The sequence below is a fragment of the Poecilia latipinna genome, unplaced genomic scaffold, assembly GCF_001443285.1.
Source record: "Poecilia latipinna isolate Pla-1442-1.1 unplaced genomic scaffold, P_latipinna-1.0 Scaffold558, whole genome shotgun sequence".
NCBI classification, from domain to species: Eukaryota; Metazoa; Chordata; class Actinopteri; order Cyprinodontiformes; family Poeciliidae; genus Poecilia; species Poecilia latipinna.
The window spans coordinates 527,514-553,801 of NW_015113174.1; the positions used below are offsets into that span (position 1 = coordinate 527,514).

Below are 26,288 nucleotides of genomic sequence, written 5' to 3' on the forward strand. Positions count from 1 at the left end.
GGGGGGGGGGGGGGGGGGGCGCTCTGGTGCGGGAAAGTGAGGAGGCACTCGCTGAACTTGCTCGCATTCACTCACCCTTGTGAAATCTCCGACCAGTGCATAAACTGAGGCAAAGCTAAGGAAAGAGACAACTTGGTGAATTAGGGAATAGGTGAGGGTTTGCAGGAAAGGACGAATGAGTTCAGTGAAAATGCTGCATCATGCTTGTCTCTGATCCTCTCGTGCATGCGGTTTTTAAAATCTGGACCACCTGATGCAGTCTGGTGAATTGAACCTTTTTTGGTCACTGGTTATGAGTCATCCCTCCCCCCAGTGGTCCCTGCAGTTCATCCCTCCTGCTGTTAGTGAGCTGAAAAGGGGCCGAAGCCTGGGGGAGGGGGAAGCTGTGCAAAAACAAGAGAATCAGACTCAGCGGCGGGTGAGGGGTCAAATTTAAGCTATAGGGGCTCACTGAATTTTAATGATTGTGTGTGGATTTGGGGTCATGAGAGAGGTCATGTTGGAGCAGCTGTGGGTCAGGAAGAAGAGGGGAAATATCGGGGGTTATCTGGGACAGACTTATGCAGACGAGAGGGAAGATCAGTAAAATGCTGTATAAAGTTGTTGTTTGAGTTTGCTGCACTACATTTCCCATAATTCAGTCTGATCCACATCTCTTTTTTTCGTACCTTAAGCGTTTAATTGCACCTACTTTAATTTGGAGTAAATGATACCCTGAAGCTTTGTCATATTTTCCTGACTCGCCTTCATTGTCAGATCTGAACTGAAGGTTTTTCTTCACCCTTATGTCTTTCCTTATTGAGGAAACTCCAGAACAAAACATAATAATAACAGGTTTTATCTTACCTGGTTTTGCCATTATGTCCTGTTTTCTAATTGCCTCCTCTTCTAACATATTAATGAGTGCCAGCAGACTGGAAGCTGCAGCCACCAGTGTGTTACCTCGCTACTCTCCACCGCACAATGGTGCCTCTGTGAGCGGTGGCGTTTCAGAGTGAGTGCAGTCCAAATGCCAGACTGCGGCTAACTGTGCCGTCTGTTCAAAAGAGGCACAACTTCAGGGTGAAGTTAAAGTGAAGATAACCCTTGGAACCTTTTATATCTGCTTGCTACATAAAATCTGGGATACATTTATGTTAAGCTTACTTAACGTAGGTTAAGTTTAATTACCAGACTATTCCCATTTATGCATTGAGACATATGCCCCTAACTGGCTGAGTTTAGTAAACTCTTCTAAAGTTAAGCCATCAGGCCAGAAAACAGTCTGATAATTGCATCTTTAATAGAAAAAAAGGATAAACAGTTTACACCACTTGCAGATCTGGTTTACATTTAGGTTTCATTTGAGGTTTTCAAGCTGACTTTAGATGTCAAAAATAATTAGTCAATAGGTTAGAGTAGACTGAAAATGGCACCATTAGTTGGCTGCATGCAAACATGATATGAGAAACTTTTCTGCAAAACGGAACTCCCTTACTACCCTAAGAGATCTGCATTTATGCTTCTACTTTTTGTAATTATTGCCTCTCGGTTGAGAAATTCTTCCTTTTTTTTCAAACCACTTACAAACTATTGCAACTTCCATCCTCCTTCCTCCGTGCCTTTCCATTTGCCAGTCGCTCAAACGGCCTCGGGGCAACACCAAAGGACACGAACGGGATTGTTTCGTCAAGTGTGTGCAGGTTTACATGCATGACGTGCCTCGGCGTGTTGCCTCATCGGAGAAGCAGTGAAATTATGAAATTCTCCACATCTGGAGCCACATGTTTGAGATTCAACTTCTTGCTCAGCAGAAATTTCCACCTGCTTTAAGATGCAGAACGGACCACACACTGTTGAATCGGTTGTCAGCAGGGCGGCCATTTTGTTCTGGGAACCCAGGGCAACTGCTTCTGTGCAGAGAAAAGTGAGACGTTACTATTCATGCAGGAGGAGAGGAAGAAGATTACAGGAGGAGGGAAAGCTACCCTTGAATTTTGTGAAAACACGAAGTGGAAACAGATCTGTCATGTTGTACACACACTCTCCTGTTTGTCTCTCCTTTAGTGACCTTGTGTTACGGATGCTGGCTGCAGAACATAAAATGGCTGCTCTGCCTTCAAGAAAAAGCAGGATAAAGCACAGAAACAAGATCATAATGAGCCTTTTGGATCAATCAGACAGAACGTGATAGTTAATAGCAGTTCAATAGTTGACTCCAGGTGTGGAGAAGTACAGTAACAGTGTCATCCCAGCCACAGGATGCTCCAGATACCATCAGCATCATTGTTTGTGCTGTTCTGTGAGGTAAAATTCATCAATTGTAATCTGGTTACCCCTGCAGTCTATTTAAAGTACTCCCATAATGCATTTCAGCGGATTGACAGCTTGTCCCCAATGTCCCAACACACAACAGATTAGGAGATTAGAGTAGCTGAAAATGACAAGCCAGTGCCACCCTACCTGTTCCACACACATCAAGCTGAAGTATTTTATACACATATTGTTGACATATTAATATGGTTTTCTGTTACAGACGCACTAATCAGGCATCTCTAAGCCGGCTTCCAGTTTTCTACAATGTCTCATTATTTTAAATGACTTAGTTTTTATTCTGTGGACTATAACTCAGGTTCTTTGATAGTTGAATCTGATCTTTACTAAACTCAACGTGTATCGAAAATGATGGGGCTTCTTTGATGCAATTAATAAAAAGAGGGGACATAAAGAACAAAGATTTTTAATCATTTGAGCTGCAGATAAAGGCAAACTGGCTGATTTATTAGTGCATTTCATTTTCAGCTGTTGCTGCACTGCAGCGTTTCATGTGTTTAGCCCTAAATGGGTCACCAACGCTCACATGATTTCCTCAAAGTTTTGTCATCTACTAAAATACAACCATCACAACCATCTGTATTTAACTCAAAGGCAGAAATGTTAAGGAATGCCATGAAAACTTATCAGATCAGATTATGTAACAATCTCCATGTTTTAAGCTGATGCGGTCCTGCTTAGAGTTGAAACAAAAGGGACATGACGGTGGTTGATCCTGCAGATGAGCGAACCGTGTGAAACGGCGAGAAAAGGCAGAGAGAAAAGGAGGTCGAATAGTTGTGTCACAGCCAGACGTTCCCCTCTGCTGGGCTGGCGGACACCGTCTCTCTGCTGCGCTGCATACCAGCCGCTTTCTCCCGGCCTTCAGATCCCTTTTGTTTTCTAAACATGTCCCTGCATGGTGCAGCAGCTCCTCCACGCCTCAGCAGAGCAGGCTGAGGAAATGCAGATTTTAATGTCCTGTATTTTTACCTCCTTTGTTGACGTCAACCAGAGCTGCTGAACCTGGTTGTGACGAGATTTTAGCTGCTGCCGGCCTGTCCGCAGGTCACTTGTAGCCCAGAGAAGCTTCAGGCGCTATATTTTCATCAGAAATGACACATGGCTCATTTCTAATGAACATTCCTCTGTTTGACTGCAGAGATGATTTTTAGAGATATGATGACAACTGCTTGTTGCTATTGGTTCTCTCTAACTTGAATCTGTGGAGCTTCCGCCTACCTGATCACAGAAAAATGCCGATTGCATATAAACAAATAAAATTCTCTACATTTTCACAAATCGACCATGTGGCTCAGAATCCACCTTTATCTACACACAATCTATACTTTTTTCAGTATTTCCTTTTTATTTTCGTAATATTACTCGGGCTTGTTGTGTAGAAAACAGAGTTTATGGGTTGGTAGCAACACGATTTACCAGTCCGACCTGATTAGCTAAACTCGTTTTAAAATAATCCATTGTTAAAGCCCTCACAAATCATCTTGTTTGTCTTTTGTCACCCCTGATGTCTGATGTTTAAACTCCAAATGCTGTTAAAACGTTGACATTTTCCTTTAGAGGTCAGTTTACGTCAATCATTGGGCGTGTGTTGATTCTGACCGGCGTTTGTTTTGTTGTACAGGTAACTCCATACCCCCTAAGCAACAGCAACCATGTCAGACCTCTGTGTTGGAATCAATGGGTGAGTTTGAACCTCATGTTTTATACACAGGATCAGAAATGACTGTCGGAAAAAGGAAAAGGTCACGTGGTGATAGTCGCTTCTCAAAGTTATCCATGAAATATCACCTACTGACACTACGCAGTTTATTCACTTTTGTCCCCAATATCAGGGAAAGTATTTAAATGCACAATTCAGTTTACCTTTTAGCATCATTTTTGAGGTTCTCACAAACTACGATGTATATGTGTCTCATGAAAACTATTATTTAATGTTGATAAAGATTTAAAAATGAGTGTTAAACATCTGTCTGTCAATGTCTGCAGCTTCGGTCGCATTGGCCGCCTGGTCCTGAGGGCATGCCTGCAGAAAGGCATCAAAGTCGTAGCCATCAACGACCCCTTCATCGACCTGCAGTACATGGTGAGAGAGCTTTGAGCTTGTTGGGTTACAGCATGTTATCACACTTTCACTGCACGTAAAATCAGAGATGTGGAGGAATCGTAGAGTTAGAACCAGGGCTGGCAATTGGCTCCGGCCACTGGTTGAATTCTGACAAAAGTATGGAATGGTGAGAACAAAGGATGGAAAGCGCCCAGAAAAACACAGAGAAATAACTAACTGATATGTTTACCCTACAAGCTTCTACTGCTGGAGTAGCTTCAGGGCCGGAGAAGGAGGGAGAATTAGCCGTTCAGGGGATTCATCGTCTGACGATGAGGAGAGAGACGTGACCCAGGGACAGATTAAGGTCAGAGGTCAGATTAGCTGCTGCCAGCCCGGTAAGAAGGAGTCCAAATGTTCATAAAGAATTAGGGATGTGCGATTTTCATCATTAATCAATTTTTTGGAATTTGAAGGAATCAAGATTTTTTTCTCACCAATAAACCCTTTGGGCTTCGGTAGTTCAGAGTCACCATGCCCAAGGCCCCCATCTTGTTTGACAAACGTGTTTTACAGCTTCTGTTTATATTTATTTGGACTTTCAATGCAGGTCATATTAGGGTAAGGCCATGATATTTTTAGTTGTAAGAATGAATGTTATGATAATACAGTTGAAGTAATGCAAAAGAAAGTCATAGTTTTATGAGGAATGTTGAGCCTGGCCTTAGTACTCATACAACTCACAGAAGGAATGGTAGAAATAAGAGCCTCATTTTGAAAATATTTTCTGTCTTTTCTTTATTAGAAAAGAAAATGAGCAAAAAAATAAAAGATTAAAATCGGATCTGGTGTGAAAAAAATCTTACATTTTATTTTGAGACATCTATGAAGAAGGAATGTTTCATGTAGGGAGGGGGCAGGTGTGTGTACGTGTGTGCGTGTGTGTGTGTGTGTGTGAGTGGCGGCTGGCTCGCAGTCAGAAAAACACTGTAATAACACAGGAATGATAATGGCATGTGGAATGAACAATGAACATGTTTTGGCATGTGTGTAATAGTAATAATAAAAATTCTGCATTAAACGGAAAAAGTAATGAAAAAAATAGAAGTTAATATAATTAAAAAATGTTTTAAAACATGATTAGAGACACACCTTCACTAATTACCATCTGGGGAAGTTGTGGCCAAAATGTGGAAATGCTGAACATAGGAAATGATTGTAAGACTTATTCTGTTCAGCTAGACTTGAAACATAAAACCAGAATATCTGAGCAGTAACTTCAGCAATGCGATGTTGCATTTTGTTAGTTAAGCTGGCAGAGAACAAAAACGTTTCCCAAGAGGAGTCGAGGGAAGAACAGAAAGTTAAATGTCGGTTTCTTAATGAAAGGATTGAGAGGCGATTTAATGTGATGAAGCTTGTCAAAGCGACTGGAGGTCTAGACTTTCAGTAACTACCCCAGATTGAGGGTTTTGATCGCACACATGCCATCCAGCTGTGGCACCAGGGCAGCACGACACCCAGATAGGCTGATTTCATGCACAGCAGGAAGGAAAATCACTGTCAGATTCAGAGTCTGAATCCAATGATGATTACTGATGTAGAATCCAGAAACTAAAGAAAAGACTTTGTGATTTGTTACTGTAGTGGTTAAAGTTTGATGTTTGTAATTGTTTAAATATAACTTATTGCACTACCCCAGTGTTAAGTGGGGTCTGTTTAAGTACATGCGGATGCTAAGCTTCTTGTGAATAAATCATTTTTCTTACAGAAAAGAATAAATCATGATTTATGTAATTTGATTGTACTTGTGGGAGTTGTAACAAAAAAAGAAAAGCAGTGAAACAATGGCTGGTGAAATGTTTGAGTGGTTGATAAATCATTAAAACAATTAATTTCCACCCATGTTTAGAAGTTGCAGATTAGTTTTTGCCATTAAAACCAGTAGATCTTCCATCTTGTGAGTGGCATTTGCCCTTTGCAAACCAATCCAATGTTTGGAAAATTAATTTGGTCAACTGTTTTAATGCAAATTATATGGATTTGTTTTATTATTTTACAATAACAACAAAATAGAAAAGACAACAACTAAGAGGACAATGATTTAAACTGACATTAATTCACCTCTTAGTGTTCAAGTATACCAAACCACTTCATTTAGCTTTGTTTTAGTGAGAATAACTCAACTGTGTATTTAGATTATCTGTTTTGTTTTTCAAAAAAATATTTAAAATGTATATGTAAAACTTTACTTTTATTATTATTATTATTATTATTATTATTATTATTATTGTTATTATTATTGTTATTGTTAACTCTGTTGAAAACATGTAGATCTTGACCTAATATTGCTAAACGTCAGACATTGTAATAAAATGGCAACAATCCAGATACTTGTTCAGAATCTTCTCTGAAATGGCTAAAAGTCATACATGCATATTTTTCTACACCAAGTATTATTGTAGGTTAATATTAGTTTTACATAGAAAGATCTAAATGTTTTAAAGCCAAATCCAAAAACTACAGCTCGTGAAACTTTTCACCGTGACTCATTATTTCTTGCCCTCCCTTTTCTCAGGTCTACATGTTCAAGTACGACTCCACCCACGGCCGTTACCATGGCGAGGTCTCCCATGATGGTGGCAAGCTTTATGTTGATGGCAAAGCCATCTCTGTTTTCCAGTGGTAAGTGAAGACGCTTGATTATCCTTCAGACTTTCTGACATCTGCAGATTCCAGGAGGCTGTTGTGACGTTGGACTCAGCATAGTGTGATTATGAAGACGGTTATTGTTTTAGACAGATTTTTTTTGTGAATTTTTGTGTTGTTTTTTTATGTGTACGAGTGAATTCCTGGCTTTGGAACGAGGCTTTCTGCTTCACTGTCTGCGGCAGCTGTTGGTTTAGCTCATTGTGTTTCAGAGTCTCAGCTCTGGCGATGGGAAAACCGACAGGACGGTTACAGAGGAGACATTCCAGCTTCACGCCACATAAAGCTTCCTGTCAATTTACATACCAAGGACCTGAACGCTAAATTACAGTGGACAGGATCTGCTTTTCTCACATGGACAGAGCCAACACAGATTCATTGTCGCCGTCTCCTTTGTTTCCCCCAGTATGAAGCCTGCTGAGATCCCCTGGGGCAGCGCTGGTGCCAAATACGTCGTCGAGTCCACTGGAGTCTTCCTCAGCCTGGAGAAGGCCAACGTACGTACACACAAAGAAACGCTCAGCGGATTACGCACGGCATGGAGCGATGACCCGGTTTCTAACCTGTGTTTTCATAATATTTCGAACTCAGGCTCACATCCAGGGCGGTGCACAGCGTGTGGTCGTGTCCGCCCCCTCACCTGATGCCCCCATGTTTGTCATGGGAGTTAACGAGGACAAATACGACCCGTCCTCCATGACCATCGTCAGGTAATGCTCCCTTTGAATATTATTTCTAACTTGCAGTATTTTACAAGCCTTTCTGAGTAATGATGAGTTTTTATCTGTTTCTGCATAGTAATGCCTCCTGCACCACCAACTGCCTGGCTCCCCTGGCCAAAGTCATCCACGATAACTTTGGCATCGAGGAGGCTCTCATGGTAAGAAACACCTGGTAGTCTGGTGAACTCGGTTTGTTTGGGGACCAAAGTTCAGCCGGTGCGTTAGTTTTCACATCGCACTGTATCAAATGATCCAAACTGATTGAAACGCCTGTTCCCCCCCTCGCCTGTGGTGGCGCTGCACCAAGAACCACTGAAGAAAACAGCATGAAAACCTCAGAAGAAGACACTGAACACAAATTCTTTTTTTTGCAAAATGGGAACAAAAATGGAGTAGCAACCGGGTTTAGCTTTTGTCGGATTTTTTTTTTGTCTTTGATCAAAGACTATGAGTTACATTTTTCTGTGAGCATTAGATTTGTGTGTTTTGGTGGTATTTACCCAGAATCCCCTTTGCCATAGCCCACTTCCTGCTTCTGGAGTGGTCTCCCGTCTGCTTGGTGTTTGCATATGTATTGGAACCGCCCCAGTGTTCACTGCAACCAAATGGGCCTCTTACCTGGGTTTGTAAGAAACCCAGAGTTCACTTTTTTGGTTCGCATCAATATTTGATTGATCAGACCAGTCGAACTTTAGTATGGATCAATAAACAAACAAACAAAGTGTGTTTGGGAAGACAGACTAGAGTTGGATTGAAGCAGACTAAACAGGCCTGGTGATAATTCACCCTAAATCTGTGTCTTATCCAGATATTTTGCTGCATTCGTTTATTTTTGGAAGTCTTAAAGGCGTCAGTCCTTCACCCAGTGTAACTCTGCCTTCTGCAGACCACAGTCCACGCATACACAGCCACCCAGAAGACAGTGGACGGCCCCAGCTCCAAGGCCTGGCGTGACGGCCGTGGCGCCCACCAGAACATCATTCCAGCTTCCACCGGCGCTGCCAAGGCTGTGGGCAAAGTCATTCCTGACCTCAACGGGTATGCGACCGCTCTGCTGCTAATTCTGTCAGAAAGCATGAAGCAGCAAAGCAAAAGGGTCTAATCTTTCTCTCTTCTTCTAGCAAGCTGACAGGAATGGCTTTCAGGGTGCCAGTGGCGGACGTGTCCGTCGTGGACCTGACCTGCCGTCTGTCCAAGTCTGCATCCTACGCTGAGATCAAGGAGGCCGTCAAGAAGGCCGCACACGGACCCATGAAGGGAGTGCTGGGCTACACTGAAGACCAGGTATTTCCCTGAACCTGCAGCTCTTTATTGATATAAAACTGAGATCTGTTTGTAATCTATGACGTTGGTGTTTGCCAGGTTGTGTCCTCTGACTTCATTGGAGACACCCACTCCTCCATCTTCGATGCTGGCGCCGGCATCTCCCTCAACGACAACTTTGTCAAACTCATTTCCTGGTGAGTTTCTAACATATTCTAAGCCTGTAGAGCAAGAACCTTTCCTAATCTAATGAGATGCACTGAAATAAAATTAAAGTCAACTTTTGCTTACCTTTGCTTTTCCTTCCAGGTATGACAATGAGTACGGCTACAGCAACCGTGTTGCCGACCTGCTGCTGTACATGTACTCCAAGGAGTAGACACTTCCTGTCCTGAGAGGAAGTGAGCAAAGGGACCACCGCTAACCATCATGAATCCCTCCCTTCTCTTTTACACAAAAGCCCCGCCCATAGCCAAATCATAGCATCTTCAACCCCTTTAGCTCTACTACAGTATATGTAGGCAGCAGCAAATGTGTGTTTGAGTGTTTTGAGTTCATCTGTGTTTTCATTTATTGACAAGGCGACAATTTGGTGAAAGTATTTGTGTTCGTGTTCCCCCTCTCCAGCTCCCACGGCTGATTTAGATGTGTAATTATGACTGAGTACTATGGTAACTACTGTATCCATCTCACTGTTAGTGTGATTTTAAAAGCTTCGTCACCAGTGGAAGGAGGAACCTGAGCGGCAGACCTACTGTTACTCTAATTATGATTCAAGAGATGAAAAAAATAAAGTTTGAAAAAACCCTCAACTCATCTTTCATGGTCCAGCTTAATTTCTTTAAAATGGATTAAATGTGTAGTTTGATGTCATGTGAACTTTCTTAGAATTTAGGTGAGGAAGACAATCTGTCATATTTTAAATGTATGTTTAGTTTGTGTGTAAAATTGACTGAAAGGGCTAAAAGATGCAGAGTTTAAAGCAAATTCTGTGGCTGAATGTCTAAATGCACCAAACAAATCCAGGAAAGCTTAAAGATGATGTGAAAGCAAAACAAAAAGGCTTAAGAGTATTGCTTCAAAATATGAATACTTAAGAACCACAAATCACAGTAACTGGATTGACTGGTACCATTTGAAATCCAGTGACAGTGGATGAACTGGGCTTTAATGACAGCTTAGTTCACACATAAAACAAGAGGAGAAACCAGCCCTGGATGAAAAAAACAGGATAAAGAAGCATCGATTTGGTGAAAGTGTTAAGTTATTCCTTCAGGCTTTAATTTTCTGGCCAGCCAATCAGCTAAGAAAGGACACATTTGATGGAGAAGAGCGCATTCTTAAAATACTGTGGGCATATAACATCAGGTAGAAGTAAAAAGCACTCTTTCAAAAGTATTTTAAAACTGTAAACCTTTGCAAAAGTAACAGTTTGATTTGATTGAACGTATGACTTATTTATTTTTTTTAGTAATTACACACACACACACACACACCAGAAAGGATTAAAAACCAAAAGTATAGCCTCTGAAACTCACAGCTGAATCTGTTTTATAAGGTAATCCACTTAGCCTGCACACCCTCCTCATTAGGTATTCCTGTCCATACTTGTTAACACTAACCCATCTTCTGCTGGCTACTTCCGGTAGGATTATAGATCATAACACGGAGCTCAGATCCTCCACACCACAAAGTACCAAAGCAGTTCTGAAGGAAGCAGCGGGTCTAACCCTGTACTTGCTAGTTGTACCTAAATAAGGCACACCTATGTTTGGTCTACATTCTGAACCTCACCTCTGATCATTAGTTTCAAATTGCAATAGCTACTGGAAAAAAACCAACAGGTGGAGCCAAAATCCTTCTGTGTTTAAACCCACTGATCCAATAAAAGTTTCTCCAACTGTGATGGCTGATATCTATTTAGGGACATGCTGTAACTCTCATCAAATATAATGCAAAAAAAAAAAAAACAATTTCTCAATATATACTTAGAAAAATGTTTATATTGTAAGACTACAAAAACAAAGAATATTTGCTTTGGTTGATTTTTATTTTCTTTGTTGTGACTACACTTCCTGGTGAGGAAGAGGGATAGTCTTCTCCATCATCCTGATCTCCACCTCATCTCCACCGGATCATCTTGAGCGTGCTGTTTGTGACCAACAGAGCCACCCTCGCTGCAGTGCGACACCTGCTGGATGAAGAAGGTATTACCATCAAACAGCAGTGGATGGCCAAACCGGTAGCATCAGAAATAGGTGCCTGGCTTTTATGTTTCTGTACAGATCACACAAGCTTAAAGGGTAATTATCAATATACATAAACTACTGGTCCTATTTGTACTAATGAGAAGGTACTAGCATTTCTCTTTTTTTTACAAAGACTTTGTTTAGGTGTATTTTCCCTGCTTACAATAGAAAGTCCTCTCTGGTAAAAATTTGGCTTTTTACGTTTGACAGAGATGTCCAAAACGACAAACGCCACTAAACACACACCATATGAAATTTAAAAGAACAAATTGTTTCATTTAATTATTGCAACAGTTGTTTGGCAAACAGTTCACTTATACTCGTATTTTCTGCAACATTTTCGTGCAATCTAAGCTTCCTGATTACAATAAAAGCAAATGAGGCACTCGATCATCTGCGCATCTTCTGAAAAATTCAAATCCTGTGTTTTACATGTAACCTGATATCGCTGTCAGATCTCCAAGACTACGTCGAATTCAGTACATTTGAATCAAATATGGAAGAAGACAACCTTTTAACAAAGATTTGATTGACTTAACTTCTCTTTGTCTATTATAGACTTTGCTGTTTACAAGCTATAGCCTCTCTGACGTGCCTCTAATGCACAAGCTGGAATATGATATAAAGTGTCCACCTGCTGCACTGGAAAATACATTTATTGTATCTAAGTAAAAACCTCTGATCATTTTCATTCCAGCGCTGCTGACCATCTTTGTGGTCAGAAGGACCAGAGTCTGTCATCAGGTTGTAGATACTTGATTGTTTTAGCTAATTCAAAGAATAAAATCATTCTAATCTATGTCTGTGAATTGTTTTCTGTCATCTAGATGACATTATGGTTGAGTTAGTTACCCAGACGTTGTTCATGACATACTGTTCATTTACAGTACAAAGGCTTCAGTACTGCCTGAACGTTTTCTTTTATATTTTGACACATTACACCACAAATTTCACAAATCTCTGGTTTTATTGGGATTTTATCTGATAGGCTCACAAAAGAGACAAATGAAATTTCTATTGAATTTCTATTCAGACCTCTGAATAAAATGGAGGGCAACCAGTCGCCTTGTGAAGTTTCCTTTATAGTGTACTCGATCCTATGTTAAAAAAGACTTGAGACTGGGGGAAATGTTCACCTTCCCACAGGAACATCAGCTGCAATTGTACAGTTCAGACCACATTCATATGTTAGAATGGCCTAATTAAAGTGCTAAGTTCAAATTAAAATCTGATGTAAAAAATATAAACAATATAATTATGAAGGTGTTACAGACATAACCCAAAAAAAAACTACATCTTTGGCTGCATTAAAAAGTTGCCATGTTTCCTTCTCCATCCACCTTACAGATCTGCACTAATTTGTGTTGCTCAATATTATGAAATAATAATAAAAAATACATCTTGAGTGGTTTGTGACACACTAATAAAGCTACAGGGATGTGAAGCTTTTAATAGCATATTTGTACATCATCTCACACAGACAATTTTTAATTAGGACAATTTGAATAAAATGCAATAACGTCTGGTCCAACAATCTTGTAAAACCACATTACAACTGGACTGAAAGACATTTTTCTTTTATTCATTTATTTTAAAATCTGAACCAAGTCTGTTTATTCCTGGTTATGTTCCACCAGCATGATGGAACAAGCAAACCTATCAAAGGGGCCAACACAGACCATAAACACTTTAGTTTGGTGTTCACTGGCGTGTTTATTTATTCATTTAGAAAAGCACGGGTGAAATCTGAAGAAGGGTCAAATTTTAATCTACGCTGTCCTCCGAAACCCAAAACTCGTGTCCATGTAAATGTTGGGTCGTGATTTCCCTCCAAAAGCAGGTGAGGAAGCGATGTCACTGGTCTGCTGGATGCACTGAGGTGTGTCTGAGTGACACTGACCTGTAGGCCGGTATAAAATGACACAAGGCTTCTCTCCAGCACCGACACATCTGACTTGATGCGACAACAGGAGTAAAGATGGGGAGGAAAGGCTGCTGCTCTGCACTCGTGCTTCTCCTCCTCTTTAATGTTGTGGCCTGGATAGAAGCTGAGGTTCAAAAGACCATTTATTTTCCTTCTCAGAAGCTGACATGGGACAAAGCAAGATGGTACTGCCAGAAGTACTACATAGACATGGTCACCTGGGACACGGTGGACCCAAACCTGCTGACGACGTGGCTGATAGAAGAAGGCTTCACTAATGTCTGGATCGGTTTACACCAGGATCCTGAGGAGTCATTGGTCTGGAGGTGGATCGACGTGAAGTGAGTTTCCATTCAATGACATAAAATGTCCACTGTGATGAAATGCTGAAGGTAACTCTCGTGCCATTTGTGTGTTTTTCATCAGAACTGGTGAAGGCTTGACTGGTGATGACGTCTCTGGCAGCAGGAACTGGCTCTTGGGACAGGCAGTCGGTGGCAGCTGTGGCTCCTACAGCACCATCACCAAAAAGTGGAAAAACACCCTCTGCATTTTAGAGATGTCCTTCATCTGCTATGCTGACAACCTGGTTGTAGTGACTGAGAACAAGACATGGGAGGAAGCTCTGGATCACTGCAGGGAAATGACAAACAGCTCCTTCAAATACGACCTCCTGAGCATTACCAACTCTTCTGACTACAGCTACGTCAGCGACCGGCTCTACGGAGCCACCACCGACGAGGTCTGAAGCTTCTCACGCAAAACCGCAACATTTTCAACTCAAATATGAGTAGCTGCGCTGGTCCAGATTCAAGGTCAAATGTCTTCGTACTCTTAAAATAACACAAAACTAACTTAAAAGTAACTTTTCAGTATGATATAGGAGCCTGTTTTAAGTCAATTTAATATTGATGAAAAGAAGAACTGGTTCCACTGGCAGATTATTTCACCAACAAGACATTTTCCCTCTACTGTAAGTGAAATAATCTGCCAGTATTACAAAATGATCGACTTAAAACAAGCTGCTACTTCTTGATGGAAAATGTAAGTTAGCTCTTTCAAGTATACTAAGAAATTTGCACTAGAAACTAGACAAAAATACTTGGTAAGATTTTGTGTTTTTGCAGTGCATGTGCGTTCATTTTAATATTCTTCGACTCTTGCTTTGTGTCTACCAGATTTGGATAGGATTGCGTTTCCTGGGAGGGGAGTGGTGGTGGTCCGACGGAGAGACGTTGGACCACCAGGAGATGCTGCCGTACTGTCCGAGCCAGTGGGAACACTGTGGCACCGTCTCCAAATATAACATAACTAACTGGACCAGCAGGGACTGCTCAGAAAGAAGAAACTTCATCTGCTCTTATGAAGAAGTTGTAAATCAGGAGGAAAAGCGGGATTCTAAATCTGGATAGGTCCACGCTTGCTTTCTGCATACGCAGGTTTTTGTTCTGATAGACGAATCTTATCATTTATTAGAAAAGTTCAGAAATGTCAAAAATGCCTTTTTTTTTTAAACTCATACAGGGAGATCAGGGAGGGAGGTCATATCACATGCATGTATTACGGCTCATTTCAGGGCTGAGAAACATTATTTGGATGAACACTCATTGGGAGCAAGACTTGTGTCATTAAATTTGTCCCGTCGGTTTCTTTCATACAGCCGCACTGGGGCGCAGTGGTTAAGATTTTCTGCAACAATAACTTTGCATGTTCTTCCAGTATACATTCTCAAAGGACACTCCGATATGTGCATGTTAGGTGACTTGGTCTCTCTCAAGTGAGCCTGGCTGTTTCTATTGCATGCAGATTTCAGCTTTATTAAATACAACTCAGTTAAGCTTAATTTAGTTTGACTGCTCTGACTCAAAGTGAATTTAATTGAAACCCGTTAAGTTAATCTGAACTGAACTGACTCAGTCTGATTTGAACTGAACTGAATTAATGTAAGCTAATGTTTTTTTATTAATCTAAAGTAAAATGACCTGAAGGGAAATGATTCGAATAGAATTGGACTGAAATCAACAGAGTTTATTTGAGTTCGATTAAACTGAATTGAAATTGTATGAATGAATGTTTAGCATTAAACTAAAGCTTGTGTCTTGGTCTTCAATCTTCAGTTTACCTTTTTTTTTTTTTGCATGCACTGTATTCATATAACATTAGTGTGATAATTAGATATACAACAGCTGTAATTTTGACTGAATTAAAGAAGAAAACCAACAATGTGTCCTTGTGTATCTTGAGAACAATCAGACATCAAAATCAGATCAAACAGGCAAATTTGAACTGGGAGGCAGAAAGATGAAACCCAGAAACACGGAATAATTAGGACGTATTTTGAATGTGATAGTTTTGGACATCTAAGTCTACAATTTCTAGGTCCATTTCTCAACATTTGTGAGGCCCTAATAGTGGTGACATGTTTGAAGAATTGCCTTTAAATAGATCCACAGGCGTACACCAGAGTTTTAGTTCTCCAGAGAATCCTAACCTAATCAGAGCTTACAAAGCCACTGCAAAGACATTATAGCCGCACCGAGAAGCAAAGAATCATCTGGAGAAAATTTCCCCGAGTGAAACATTTCAAATGTGCATTGCTCCAGTAGCATAAGCCCATAAGTCATAAAAGCCAGACCCACCTCTGCAAATCCATTTATTAAAACAAACTACACTAATTCAGGTCAAATTTCTGCTACAACTTTCTTTATTGTTACAGTAGGCATATGGTTGACAATGATCTACCTTGTAAGGGACACACAACTAAATATTAATGGGGGGTGTATATACATTTTTAAGGCTGTATTATTCAGATCAGGAGGATTTTAGAAATTTTGAAACAATAAACAATCCTAGCAGTGAGAAGAAGTGTTCAGGGCGTCTCTTTAAATGATCTGCCTTTGACAATGTTTAACTACACACACATTTATGTCTAGTAACATTTATTTTGGATTGATTTTGAGGATTCAGACCAACTTTGACCTTTTAATCAATTTGTGTTCCGTTTATCTGTTTAAAACACATTAATTTAACATTTTCACAAGCAAACGAGAATTACATTCTCATTTACTCATCAGCATGTCTTTCAAAGATTCAAATGAAGTGTTTTACATGTAACCCGATCTCACCTGCACAAGACCACAGACTATTTTGACTGCAGAAAATTTGATTGCGCAAAAATTACTTGCACGATAAGACGGAACATAGCATAAGGCTGGGATCTGGATTTCTGTATTTAGTTAGATTTTTTTTAAGTGTTTCTGTCATGCTGTTGTTGCACAACATGACAGAAAATCATGGACCGGATTTCATCATAGCTACAATTACTGCTTTTTCGCCTGTGATAGTTCTGGGAGCTTCTCTGTGATTTTAACTGGTCCCATATAAGCAAATCAAAGAGCATTTTTGTGTCTTTACATATTGAGAAACAGATTTTTTTTCAAAATCGTTTTTCAGCACTTGATCTGCTGTAATCAGGGTCTGTCAAAGAAAACTGACCGATTGACTAATAAACAATATTTTGGTTGTGATCAGAAGTAGCCACAGTCTCAACTGCAACTTTAAATCGACAAACCATCCAAATAAATCCAAGGAGCAAAGAAACAACTTAAATATCCAAATTATATATTATATAATGGCTGAAATCCTTCTGAAAATAAAACATTTGTAGTTACAGTAAGGTACAAAACCTTAAATTATGTTGCTTTATGTGTGTGTGTGTGTGTGTGTGTGTGTGTGTGTGTGTGTGTGTGTGTGTGTGTACTTCTCCAACTATCATATTTAGGTTCATTTCTGGGACTTTTATTAACCTTCTGGAGACTGATGGGCCTTATGGCCAACCAAAGCCTGGCCCTCATAAGGTCTCCTTGTTTAGGGTTAAAGGTTAGGAGTTTAGAGATATGGTGTAAATTAGGGTTTGGTGAAGGTTAAGGTCAGGAAAAGACTAGTAATGTTTGGGCTGAGGGAAAAAGTCAGGTTAAGCACAAATGCAGTTGCTACAAAGAATGGAAGTCAATGCAAAGTTCTAATATGGATAAATATACAAACGTGTGTGTATTATTTATATATATATATATAATTTTATTTTTACCTGTTTTTATTATTTCAAATAAGGCTAAGATAATTAGCATGTCAAATTGGATCATTTACCTGGAGGCAGATTTTCCTACCAGCCATGCTTTGTAAATGAGGACAATTTGAATAAATCATCAAAACAATGAAATGAACAGCTACTGAAACATGCATGACTGCACTTGGATCTGTTTTATTTATTTATTTGACATTATTTTCACATATAAAAAGCTAAATTATTAATAGGATTGATTATGTGTAATCCTTCCATTAGTGTTTCTCACAAATCGGCTCTAGTCAATAACATAGTTTCTGCTCCTGAGTGACTGAAACAGATTTGAATACGAACCGAAACAATTTGCTGAAAATCTGTGGCTTTACAGAGAATGACGAAGAATAAAGAAATAAAGGCAGAGGGCTAAATAAAACGTCAAACTGAAATATTTGTCCAGATATTACCTTTTGTTAAATTGTTCTTCTTGAAACTGGACAAGATTAATTAAGCAAATTTTAAATGACTATATTCAAAATGCCATGCTTGGTGTAGAGCAGGAAACTATGATCCAAGTGTTAGTTAAATTTCTCCCACATCAGGTAGGGAAATGTTTTTACTGGTCAGCTGGACTCACTGAGGCGTGTCTAAGTGACTCTGACCTCTACACTGGTATAAATTGACATTTTTGTCTCTGACACATTGGACTTGATGCGACAACGGGGCAGGAAATGGGGAAGAACGGCCATCCTGAGTTGCTGCTGCTGCTCCTTTTTAATGCTGCGGTTCAGATGGAAACCAGGCTCCTACTAACCATTTACTTATTTTCTAAGGAGCTGACATGGACCGATGCAAGACAGTTCTGCCAGACGAACCACATAGACATGATTACTTGGGACATAGTAGACCCGAACCTGCTCACTACGTGGCTGCAGAATCAAGAACTCACTGAAATCTGGATTGGTTTGCATGAGGATCCTGAGCAACTGTCAGTCTGGAGGTGGATCAATGTGAAGTGAGTTTCCTTTTTGGTGCAATCCCCATGTTTATAACAGAAACAAATTTTACATCATTTTGTTTTTTTTTGTTTTTTTTTTTTCAGAACAGGTGAAGGTTTGACAGGAGAGGATGTTTCAGGGAGCAGTTATTGGGACACTCAACCAAAAACCGACTACAGCTGTGGCTCTTATAATAGTGCAAAAAAAAAGTGGTTTGGCAATATTTGCTCCGAAACCCTTCCATTTGTCTGCTATGACGACAATCTGGTGCTGTTGACTGAGAACAAGACGTGGGAGGAAGCCATGGGTCGCTGCAGGGAAATGTCATCAGCTTCCTATAAGTACGACCTCCTGAGCGTTACAAGACCTACTGACTTCAGCTACGTCAGAGACCGGATCTACAGGGCCACCAGTGAAGAGGTTTGGTTGATTTTGTCACTTACTGTTTTGTGCAATAACCAGACCATAAATATGTTGAGGATTTATTTTGATATTGCTGTTGAAATCTTGGCTCACGTCTACCAGGTTTGGACAGGATTGCGTTTCCTGGGAGGGGAGTGGTGGTGGTCCGACGGAGAGACGTTGGACCACCAGGAGATGCTGCCGGACTGTCCGAGCCAGTGGCAACACTGTGGCATGCTGTCCAAGTACAACACAGCAAACTGGATCAGTGGGGACTGCTCAGAAAGAAGAAACTTCATCTGCAATTATGTAAAACTACAGGAAGACCATGACTAGCTCGCTCTCTGCCTTCATATACACTGTGCACATAGAGATGTAAGCAGTCATATTCAAAAAGTCTGAATATATTTCTAGTTGTTAGCTTCGTAAGTGCCGTAATAATGACAGATAATATAAACACATGTTCTAGTTTGTTTTATTATGACTATATATCTGCTCAATATGTCGAAACTCAATTATTGCAAATGACTTCCTGTCCAAAGTATCTGGTGAGAATATATGGGAATGGTGATAATCATTATATCCTTCCTATGAATATTTTTGGCTAGTTGAATGGACTCTGTTGGTGTTATTACTCCCAAATAATGATACCAGTGCTGAGAGTCTGAATCTCAAATCACTAAATATGGACAGTCTAAATGTACTGCATGTTTTGGATTTGATTTAGACCACTCTATTTCTTCTGCATGGATTTGTGTTGTAGGATTTAGAAGAATCACCATTTTAAACTTGCATTTTATTTTATTGTATTTTATCAAGTAGAATTATTATTTATTTTATTTTAAATTAAATTCGTTCATTTGTACTGACTGAATTGATTTGATGTATTTTACATTTTGCTCCCGAGAATAAAGTGATTTGAAATAATTTGCTTTATTTACTCGGCAAAGCCATATGAGTACCATGTAACCTGTTTCGTGGCTTTATGAACTGTTTGCAACTTAGTGAAAACATCTAGTCAACATGAGAAAGTCCAGCAAGAACTCAAAAATCAAACCAGCAAGAATGAGCGGTTCATTACATTTCCTATCCTGAATGTCTTCTCCACTTTTTGGTATTACTATTCCTTGTCATACTTCTTACTTTCATTGAGCTCACATAGTTTATAAATAAATTTATCTGATCCTACATATACTGAAGTACAATGGCTTTTTTAAATCTTATGTTTAATGAAATGTTTACCACAAAAGTAATATTTTGAAATCTGGTTCAAATGTACAATGACTTGCAAATAAAATTTATTATTATTATTATTGTTATTATTATTTGTAGTAGCAGTAAAAAAAAATCATAGAGGCAAACCCAGTGGACTTACCTTTGTGAGGATTTGGGTTTTCACTGTTTATTTTGGCTTCTGTTCCTTGGGAGTGTCTGTGTTGTCCTGCCAGCCCTTGATTGTTCCCAGGTGTGTCTCGTTCCCTTGATTACCTCGTGTGTATTTACTCTTGTCGGGTCCTCGCCTTCGTCAGCGTCAGTCTGTCAGTAGTCACAGTAGAACTTGTTAAATCCTGTGTTGGCGTCAGTTCAGTCCTCTATCAGTTGTTACCAGTAATTAGCTGTGTGCTATTCTCTCTGCCATGCCGCCTGCATTGGACTGTTTGAGCTTCTTAAATCATCATCTTCATCATCATGAACTGGGTCTCAGCGTTCATCCTCACCACCACAAATCATACAAATCATGACAACCTTAGTCTCAAGTGACCTGCAATACCAGAAAAAGACGGTAGGTGGCAGCAGATATAACCTCAGGATCCTTATCACTAGTGATGGGCGGATGAGGCGTCATGTAGCGTTTCGACCCAATACTGACACCTGCTGGACATTAAAAATCCCTACAGGCAACGTAGTTTACAGACTGATTTGATCTTAGTATTTTTGTGCATTATATATCATGTCATATCTTCAGTTAAATGTAACATGTACCATAAAGTGAAAATTTAAGTGAACGTGTTTAGAATGAGGATGCTTGTGGATTTTTTTTTTTTTTCGGGGGTGGGGGGGCTTTTTTTGTCCCCCCCACAAATGTTCATTCAAAAGAATACGTTTTTCCAACATTTTGAAATTTAGTCTGTTACGCTTTTTTGACACAGTTTCTCCTGCTGTAGAAAAAAATTAAGTAAACAATACATTGATATGAAATAATTCATAAAAAGCATCTGAGTAATTTGTAGAATGGCTGTATCCTTGAGTTTATCCTAGGTGTATCTGGAACTTCATTCCCATGCCTGGCCCTGTAATGCCTCAGTATTGTCTTATTATTTAAATAAGACAATTCTGCCAAACATATGCAACACTTAACCTGGAGAACACACTATAAAAATAAACCAAGACTCAAATTCAGCTGAATTTGGATTCAGATCAAGTAGAAACTGAAAAGGGCTGGATGAAACTACAACGAAATGAAAACAAATACTTTATTTTCTGATGTAAGGTCAAAATGGTCCCAAGAGAGACATATGGACACCCTTATGAAAAAATTTAATCGATAGAGTGATTTATGACCCTAATCATTAATTGCCTTTCCCGCCTCTATAAAGTAGCCAATAGAAACAGAGATGGGTATCAGTAATTAAACGTTTTTCTCTGGTAAGTGTAATTTAAACCCAGCCAGGACATCTGTTAATATATAAAAATAAACATTCCCATCTTTGGTAAACTTTTTCCCACTGCCTCTATGAATTAGCCAATAGAAACAGAGACAGGTATCAGCAATAAAACATTTCTCTCTGGTAGGTACAATTTAAACCCAGCACAGGACATCTGTTTGTGAACGATTTAAAGTACAACACATTCACAAAGGGGAGGGTCGATGGTACTAGTGCTCAGTGTGGGTACTCTTAGGGAATTAAAGTACAAAACATTTTAAGTAGCATTTGTGATTTCCTTCATCCAATCAACAACAACAACAAAAACCCCTGAATCTATAAGAACTAAACTTTAAATGTTCCTCATTTGTACATGTACTTCTTAAAAATATGTGTAAACAGGCCTATGTGAGACAAACTGTCTTCCTGCTGCACAGCGTGGAGGGGAGCGACCCCTGCCCCTGCTCACCACAGCTACTGTCCCTGTCCACGTTTACGCATGGACAGAAACCGTCCCTGTCCACGTTTACGCATGGACAGAAACCGTCCCTGTCCACGCTTACGCATGGACAGAAACCTCTGAAGGAAAACAACAGTTTAACTGTTTTACTGCATTATTTATGGTAGCACGACTAGTCAGTGCTGACTGAGTTTGTAATTTCCTTCATCCGTTCCGAAAACAGTCGTTTAAATTTTAAACTCTAATAGCTTTTTTCTGTAACACTTGCTAGTGTGGTACATTTCAGTAAATGTTCCTCATTTGGACATGTATTTCTTAAGGATATGAGTCAGGCAGTAAACAGGCCTAGGTGAGGCTACTCAAATTTAACTTTTAGCTTTCTGCAGTTAAAGTGAAAGACAAACTCTAACATCACTCCCTTTCCAGAATTTGGCCTCACATCATTGTAAATGCTTTCAGGCTTTCTCCAAAATAGTAAAGGTTGGTTCAAATACATTTGAAACTCATAGATTTTTTTTTTCTGTCACACTTGCTCGTGTGATATATGTCAGTAAAAGTTCCTCATCTGTAAATTTATTTCTTAAGAATATGTGAAAGGGACTAAACAGTACTAGGTGAGGCTACTCATATTTATCTTTCAGCTTTCCCTAATGTTGAAAGTTTTTTTGTTGATTTTTTACAGTGCACAACCACGCTCCAAGAGTTGCTCACAAGATGGGAAATTGTTTGTTACCTTTAAAATTATCCACAACTTTTGTCTCTGACTTATATGCTGTGTTTCTTGGCCCTAATTATTCTTTCTCTCCATCCATTACTTACATGCTTAAGTGTGTTCACTAACAAAATACAGTCAACCTGTAGTTGTTGAAGGTCCCATTACTAAAACTTAGAAATTATCAATGAGAACCATAAGTCTGTATATTTAATACAATTTGTATAATTTATTTAGATTTTATATTTTGATGTGAGCACTTGGATTTCTATCGGTTTATTGAATGATGCTCTGTGTAAATATTTATCAAACTGAATGGTACGGTGGATGCTGGCTATCAACCAACAATTCAATCAGTGGATCTGTGCTTTTTTTCTCAAGTACCCCCTCTCACAGAGACTTGCATCTTTTGACACCTGGCCCAACTTATAACACTGACTAAGTTTGCTATTGGTACACTTTACCTAAAGAATGAAACATTCTCACTATACAACCAGGCTCCAAGAGTTGGTCACAACATGGCAAATTGTTTTGTTACCTTTAAAATTATCTACAGCTTTTGTTCCTTGGTGCTAATGATGCTACCTGCTCATTAATGTTCACTAACAGACAGTATACCTCTTGTAACTGATAAGCTTATAAATGATCAATGTGAAGCATCAGTATGTGTTCAAGAAGATCATATCAGTCAGATTAAGTAAAATATCATGATACTCAGAGCAATAAAAATTATATTTCTCAGAAAGATAATTTCTCCTTTTCAGGGAGCCTAGACTGTATGAAAGGAATGACTATGAAAATATTCAATTTGCAGAATCCCAATAATAAAACTTCAATTGTGAACTGAATGATTAGATAGCCTCTAGACACAAAAGAATCAACTGTTAATTAGTAATCATACTATGGAAATGATTAGCAAGATCTGAACAAACAAGAAACTTGACTACCTCAAGAGATTTCTCACAGTGGAGAATGAACCGTCTGACTTTCTTTAGCCGACTAAATTTAATCTTACCAAATTTTTGCCATAGAGCAAACATGTACTGAGTTTTAAGCGTGGGTCAGATGCCTCCAGCCATCTGCTAAACCTAGACTCCGGCCTTCCTCACAGTAAAATAAAACATTCTGCTTCATAAAAGAGTTCAAGTGAACTTAATTTAATTCTCATCAACTTGTTGTTTGTACTCATCTTAAACAAGTGGGAGGAACTTTTGGATTTAAAAAATAAAAAAAAATGCTTTATAAGTTAATCTATTTAGGTTGAGTCTGCAACAACTAGAATAAAATAAAAAGTGAACTATTTGAAATTAGTGAGTATTGCTGATACCTGTCTCTGTTTCTATTCTAATACATAGAGGCGGTGGGAAAAAGTTTACCAAAGATGGAAATGTTTATTTTCTGTTATATATTAACAGATGTTCTGGCTGGGTTTAAATTGTGCCTACCAGAGATAAACATTTTATTGCTGTCTCTGTTTCTATTGGCTAATTCATAGAGGCGGTGGGAAAAAAGTTTACCAAAGATGGAAATGTTGATTTTTACATATTAACAGATGTTCTGGCTGGGTTTAAATTGTGCCTACCAGAGAGAAACATTTTATTGCTGTCTCTGTTTCTACTGGCTAATTCATAGAGTCGGTGGGAAAAAGTTTACCAAAGATGGAAATGTTTATTTTGGGGAACAAACAGATGTCCTGTGCTGGGTTTAAATTACAATTACCAGAGAAAAACGTTTTATTGCTGATACTTGTTTCTATTGGCCAATTCAAAGAGATTTATTGCTGGTGAGGCACTGACTTACGACTATATAGACACCATGTATGTTATTGGACGTACGGAAATTTCGCGCAGGCATACAACGCTGGGGGGCAAAAAAGACTAATCTTTTACATAGCCGCGTTAACTCAGTGAAACTTAGAAATGTAGATATTGATTTCGTGCTATGATCCACAGCAAAGTGATCTGTATTCGCCAAGCTACACAGACTCGTTGCCATAGCAATTGACAACAATGCCACTTCATGTTTTAGGTTTTAACGACAAAAAAAACATTCAAGAATTTTGCACACAGAACAGAACATTCAGTCTGTTGTAGTACGTTTAAGGTTTAATGTTTTATTAATAAATAATTGCTGTGGTAGATTAGCTACCGCTTCTACTTTGCTGAATTACTTAGACATATAAACTGTAGCCCACAAAACTCACATTTCATAAAAAAAAAAACTAAACAAAAACATCTTATTGCTGTCTTACCTTTACTTATCAATGAAATCCATGCACAGCTAATTGTGCACAAAAATATCCGTTCATCCAAAGCCAAGTCTATCCTCGGCATGTCTTTTCAACTCCGTCTGAGAATCATCAAACTGTCTCGAAGCAAAACCTTCAGCTCCGGTGTTGGTCTTCCTTTAGTTATTATCTCCAGGAGTTGAAAATCCACTTTAGAAAACTGTTTAACTGTAGAAATGTAGTCTTTCATGTTGACTTTGGAAGAGAGAAGAAAACAAATATATCACTGTACTTTACTTATTTACTGTGAGCTCCATGGCTAGCTCACTGTGTCTTACTCTGCAGTTGTGCAGTCACAATATCTGGGATCATGAGCGCCCCCATCGATGAGGCAAGAGAACTGCCTGCCTCACCTCGAGTCTGTTCTCTGCCATTTCTGATCACTCCAAAACACGGTACACACACAGTTGGTGACAAAAAACACTGTACATTATATACATAAAATCAGTCCATATATTAAATGTATTTTTTTTTATTTTTTTTTTTTTGCCATTTTTTTGCTGGCATACAGACAGAACAAACTTGCTCCCATAGAATGGCAGCCAGTGCAGTTAGCGAGAGGTTGCTGCTGTCTCACCGGCTTCGCTTCTGAGCATTTGAATGGGAAAATGCGAAAATCCAGCGATTTTGAAGACAAAAATCATCAGAATTGGTTAAGCTAAGAAAAAAATAGATACTTTATAGTACAAACCACAGGGTGAAAATAGCAATATAAATGACTTTATTATTATTTTTCCATGACGATAGGTGAGGCTCTGCCTCACCTGCCTCCCCTGACCGCACGTCACTGGTGACTTCTTAAGGCAACAATTAAACCGGGAACCATTATTTCATTATTGAAATTCTATGTCGCCTGTAACTAAATCGTTCATTTGAACAATTGTTCACCCAAGACTTTATTATTTTATAGATATTATTTTACCAACAAGAGACAATGTGGTTGGCTCATAATCCTATAGCACTATGATTCAAATTCAGCCATTTACATGTAGCCTGACCTGCCCATCTAAGCACAGAGACTAGTTTGAATACAGAACATTTGAATCAAATGCGAAGGAACTCGGACTTCTACAGACCATCACAGGAGTGAATTTGGTTGAGTTTATTTGTTTTAGGACTTGTTTTTCATCACAGTGTTCCCATAAACCCAATGTGTTTGATGTCAGTCCGAGCGCCGGCGCAACGACGTCAAACGATCTCCTGAGCTGTCGCAGAGTTCTGTAGGACCCTGAAAACGGCCACTTAAAATGATTCAGGTGTGTTCAAGCATGGAAGCATGAAAAACATGCAGGGCAGTGCATTTTTCCTCTGTCCTTGTCACGCCCCCAGCATCAGTCAATCTGCAGTCACAGGATCCTATCCCAGTCATCACCTCTCTCTCAGTACATCTCCTTAGCATCCTGTTACCTTTCCAGTTATCCACTAGATTCCTGCTCTATGATTTTTCATGTTTTTCTGTGTTTATCACATGAAGCCTGCATTGTACTTTCCCCTGGC

General features: G+C 39.3%; 4 protein-coding genes and 1 long non-coding RNA gene across 5 annotated transcripts in view; 4 read left to right on the plus strand and 1 right to left on the minus strand.

The window, feature by feature from the left end:
- The window catches only part of gapdhs (glyceraldehyde-3-phosphate dehydrogenase, spermatogenic), a 15,904-nt gene extending 6,403 nt beyond the window's left edge, over positions 1–9,501 (plus strand). The window contains exons 2-11 of the mRNA XM_015041576.1: positions 3,938–3,997; positions 4,303–4,399; positions 6,939–7,045; positions 7,476–7,566; positions 7,661–7,779; positions 7,868–7,949; positions 8,678–8,829; positions 8,913–9,075; positions 9,154–9,251; positions 9,364–9,501. Of these exons, the coding sequence (XP_014897062.1) occupies positions 3,969–3,997; positions 4,303–4,399; positions 6,939–7,045; positions 7,476–7,566; positions 7,661–7,779; positions 7,868–7,949; positions 8,678–8,829; positions 8,913–9,075; positions 9,154–9,251; positions 9,364–9,433 (1,008 nt within the window). The 5' untranslated portion in view covers positions 3,938–3,968 and the 3' untranslated portion in view covers positions 9,434–9,501. The remainder of the gene's footprint in view (positions 1–3,937; positions 3,998–4,302; positions 4,400–6,938; positions 7,046–7,475; positions 7,567–7,660; positions 7,780–7,867; positions 7,950–8,677; positions 8,830–8,912; positions 9,076–9,153; positions 9,252–9,363) is intronic.
- A 3,495-nt stretch (positions 9,502–12,996) lies between these two features.
- Positions 12,997–20,157, minus strand: LOC106953065 (uncharacterized). The gene is made up of 2 exons (XR_001426112.1): positions 20,063–20,157; positions 12,997–13,826 (listed from the first exon to the last, which is right to left on the minus strand). It is a non-coding gene; the product is annotated as an uncharacterized LOC106953065 (long non-coding RNA).
- LOC106953062 (macrophage mannose receptor 1-like) lies at positions 13,257–15,433 on the plus strand. Its single transcript, XM_015041578.1, has 3 exons — positions 13,257–13,568; positions 13,654–13,969; positions 14,406–15,433. The coding sequence occupies exons 1-3, from the start codon at positions 13,282–13,284 to the stop codon at positions 14,637–14,639; spliced, it is 837 nt and encodes a 278-aa protein (XP_014897064.1). The 5' UTR covers positions 13,257–13,281; the 3' UTR covers positions 14,640–15,433.
- Positions 18,014–19,594, plus strand: LOC106953063 (macrophage mannose receptor 1-like). Its single transcript, XM_015041579.1, has 3 exons — positions 18,014–18,302; positions 18,390–18,705; positions 18,811–19,594. Exons 1-3 carry the CDS (start codon positions 18,019–18,021, stop codon positions 19,021–19,023), a joined length of 813 nt encoding a protein of 270 aa, XP_014897065.1. The 5' UTR covers positions 18,014–18,018; the 3' UTR covers positions 19,024–19,594.
- A 63-nt stretch (positions 20,158–20,220) lies between the features above and the next one.
- Positions 20,221–26,288, plus strand: part of LOC106953064 (macrophage mannose receptor 1-like) — an 11,714-nt gene continuing 5,646 nt past the window's right edge. The window contains exon 1 of the mRNA XM_015041581.1: positions 20,221–20,470. Coding sequence (XP_014897067.1) covers positions 20,426–20,470 — 45 coding nt within the window. The 5' untranslated portion in view covers positions 20,221–20,425. The remainder of the gene's footprint in view (positions 20,471–26,288) is intronic.

Excerpts from the sequence above, each read along its gene's own strand:
- LOC106953063 (XM_015041579.1), top strand. The coding sequence starts at position 18,019 with ATGGGGAAGAACGGCCATCCTGAGTTGCTGCTGCTGCTCCTTTTTAAT. Across the intron at positions 18,303-18,389 it reads TGGAGGTGGATCAATGTGAA|AACAGGTGAAGGTTTGACAG; the intron begins GTGAGTTTCCTT and ends TTTTTTTTTCAG. Across the intron at positions 18,706-18,810 it reads ACAGGGCCACCAGTGAAGAG|GTTTGGACAGGATTGCGTTT; the intron begins GTTTGGTTGATT and ends CACGTCTACCAG.
- LOC106953062 (XM_015041578.1), top strand. The coding sequence starts at position 13,282 with ATGGGGAGGAAAGGCTGCTGCTCTGCACTCGTGCTTCTCCTCCTCTTT. Across the intron at positions 13,569-13,653 it reads TGGAGGTGGATCGACGTGAA|AACTGGTGAAGGCTTGACTG; the intron begins GTGAGTTTCCAT and ends GTTTTTCATCAG. Across the intron at positions 13,970-14,405 it reads ACGGAGCCACCACCGACGAG|ATTTGGATAGGATTGCGTTT; the intron begins GTCTGAAGCTTC and ends TGTGTCTACCAG.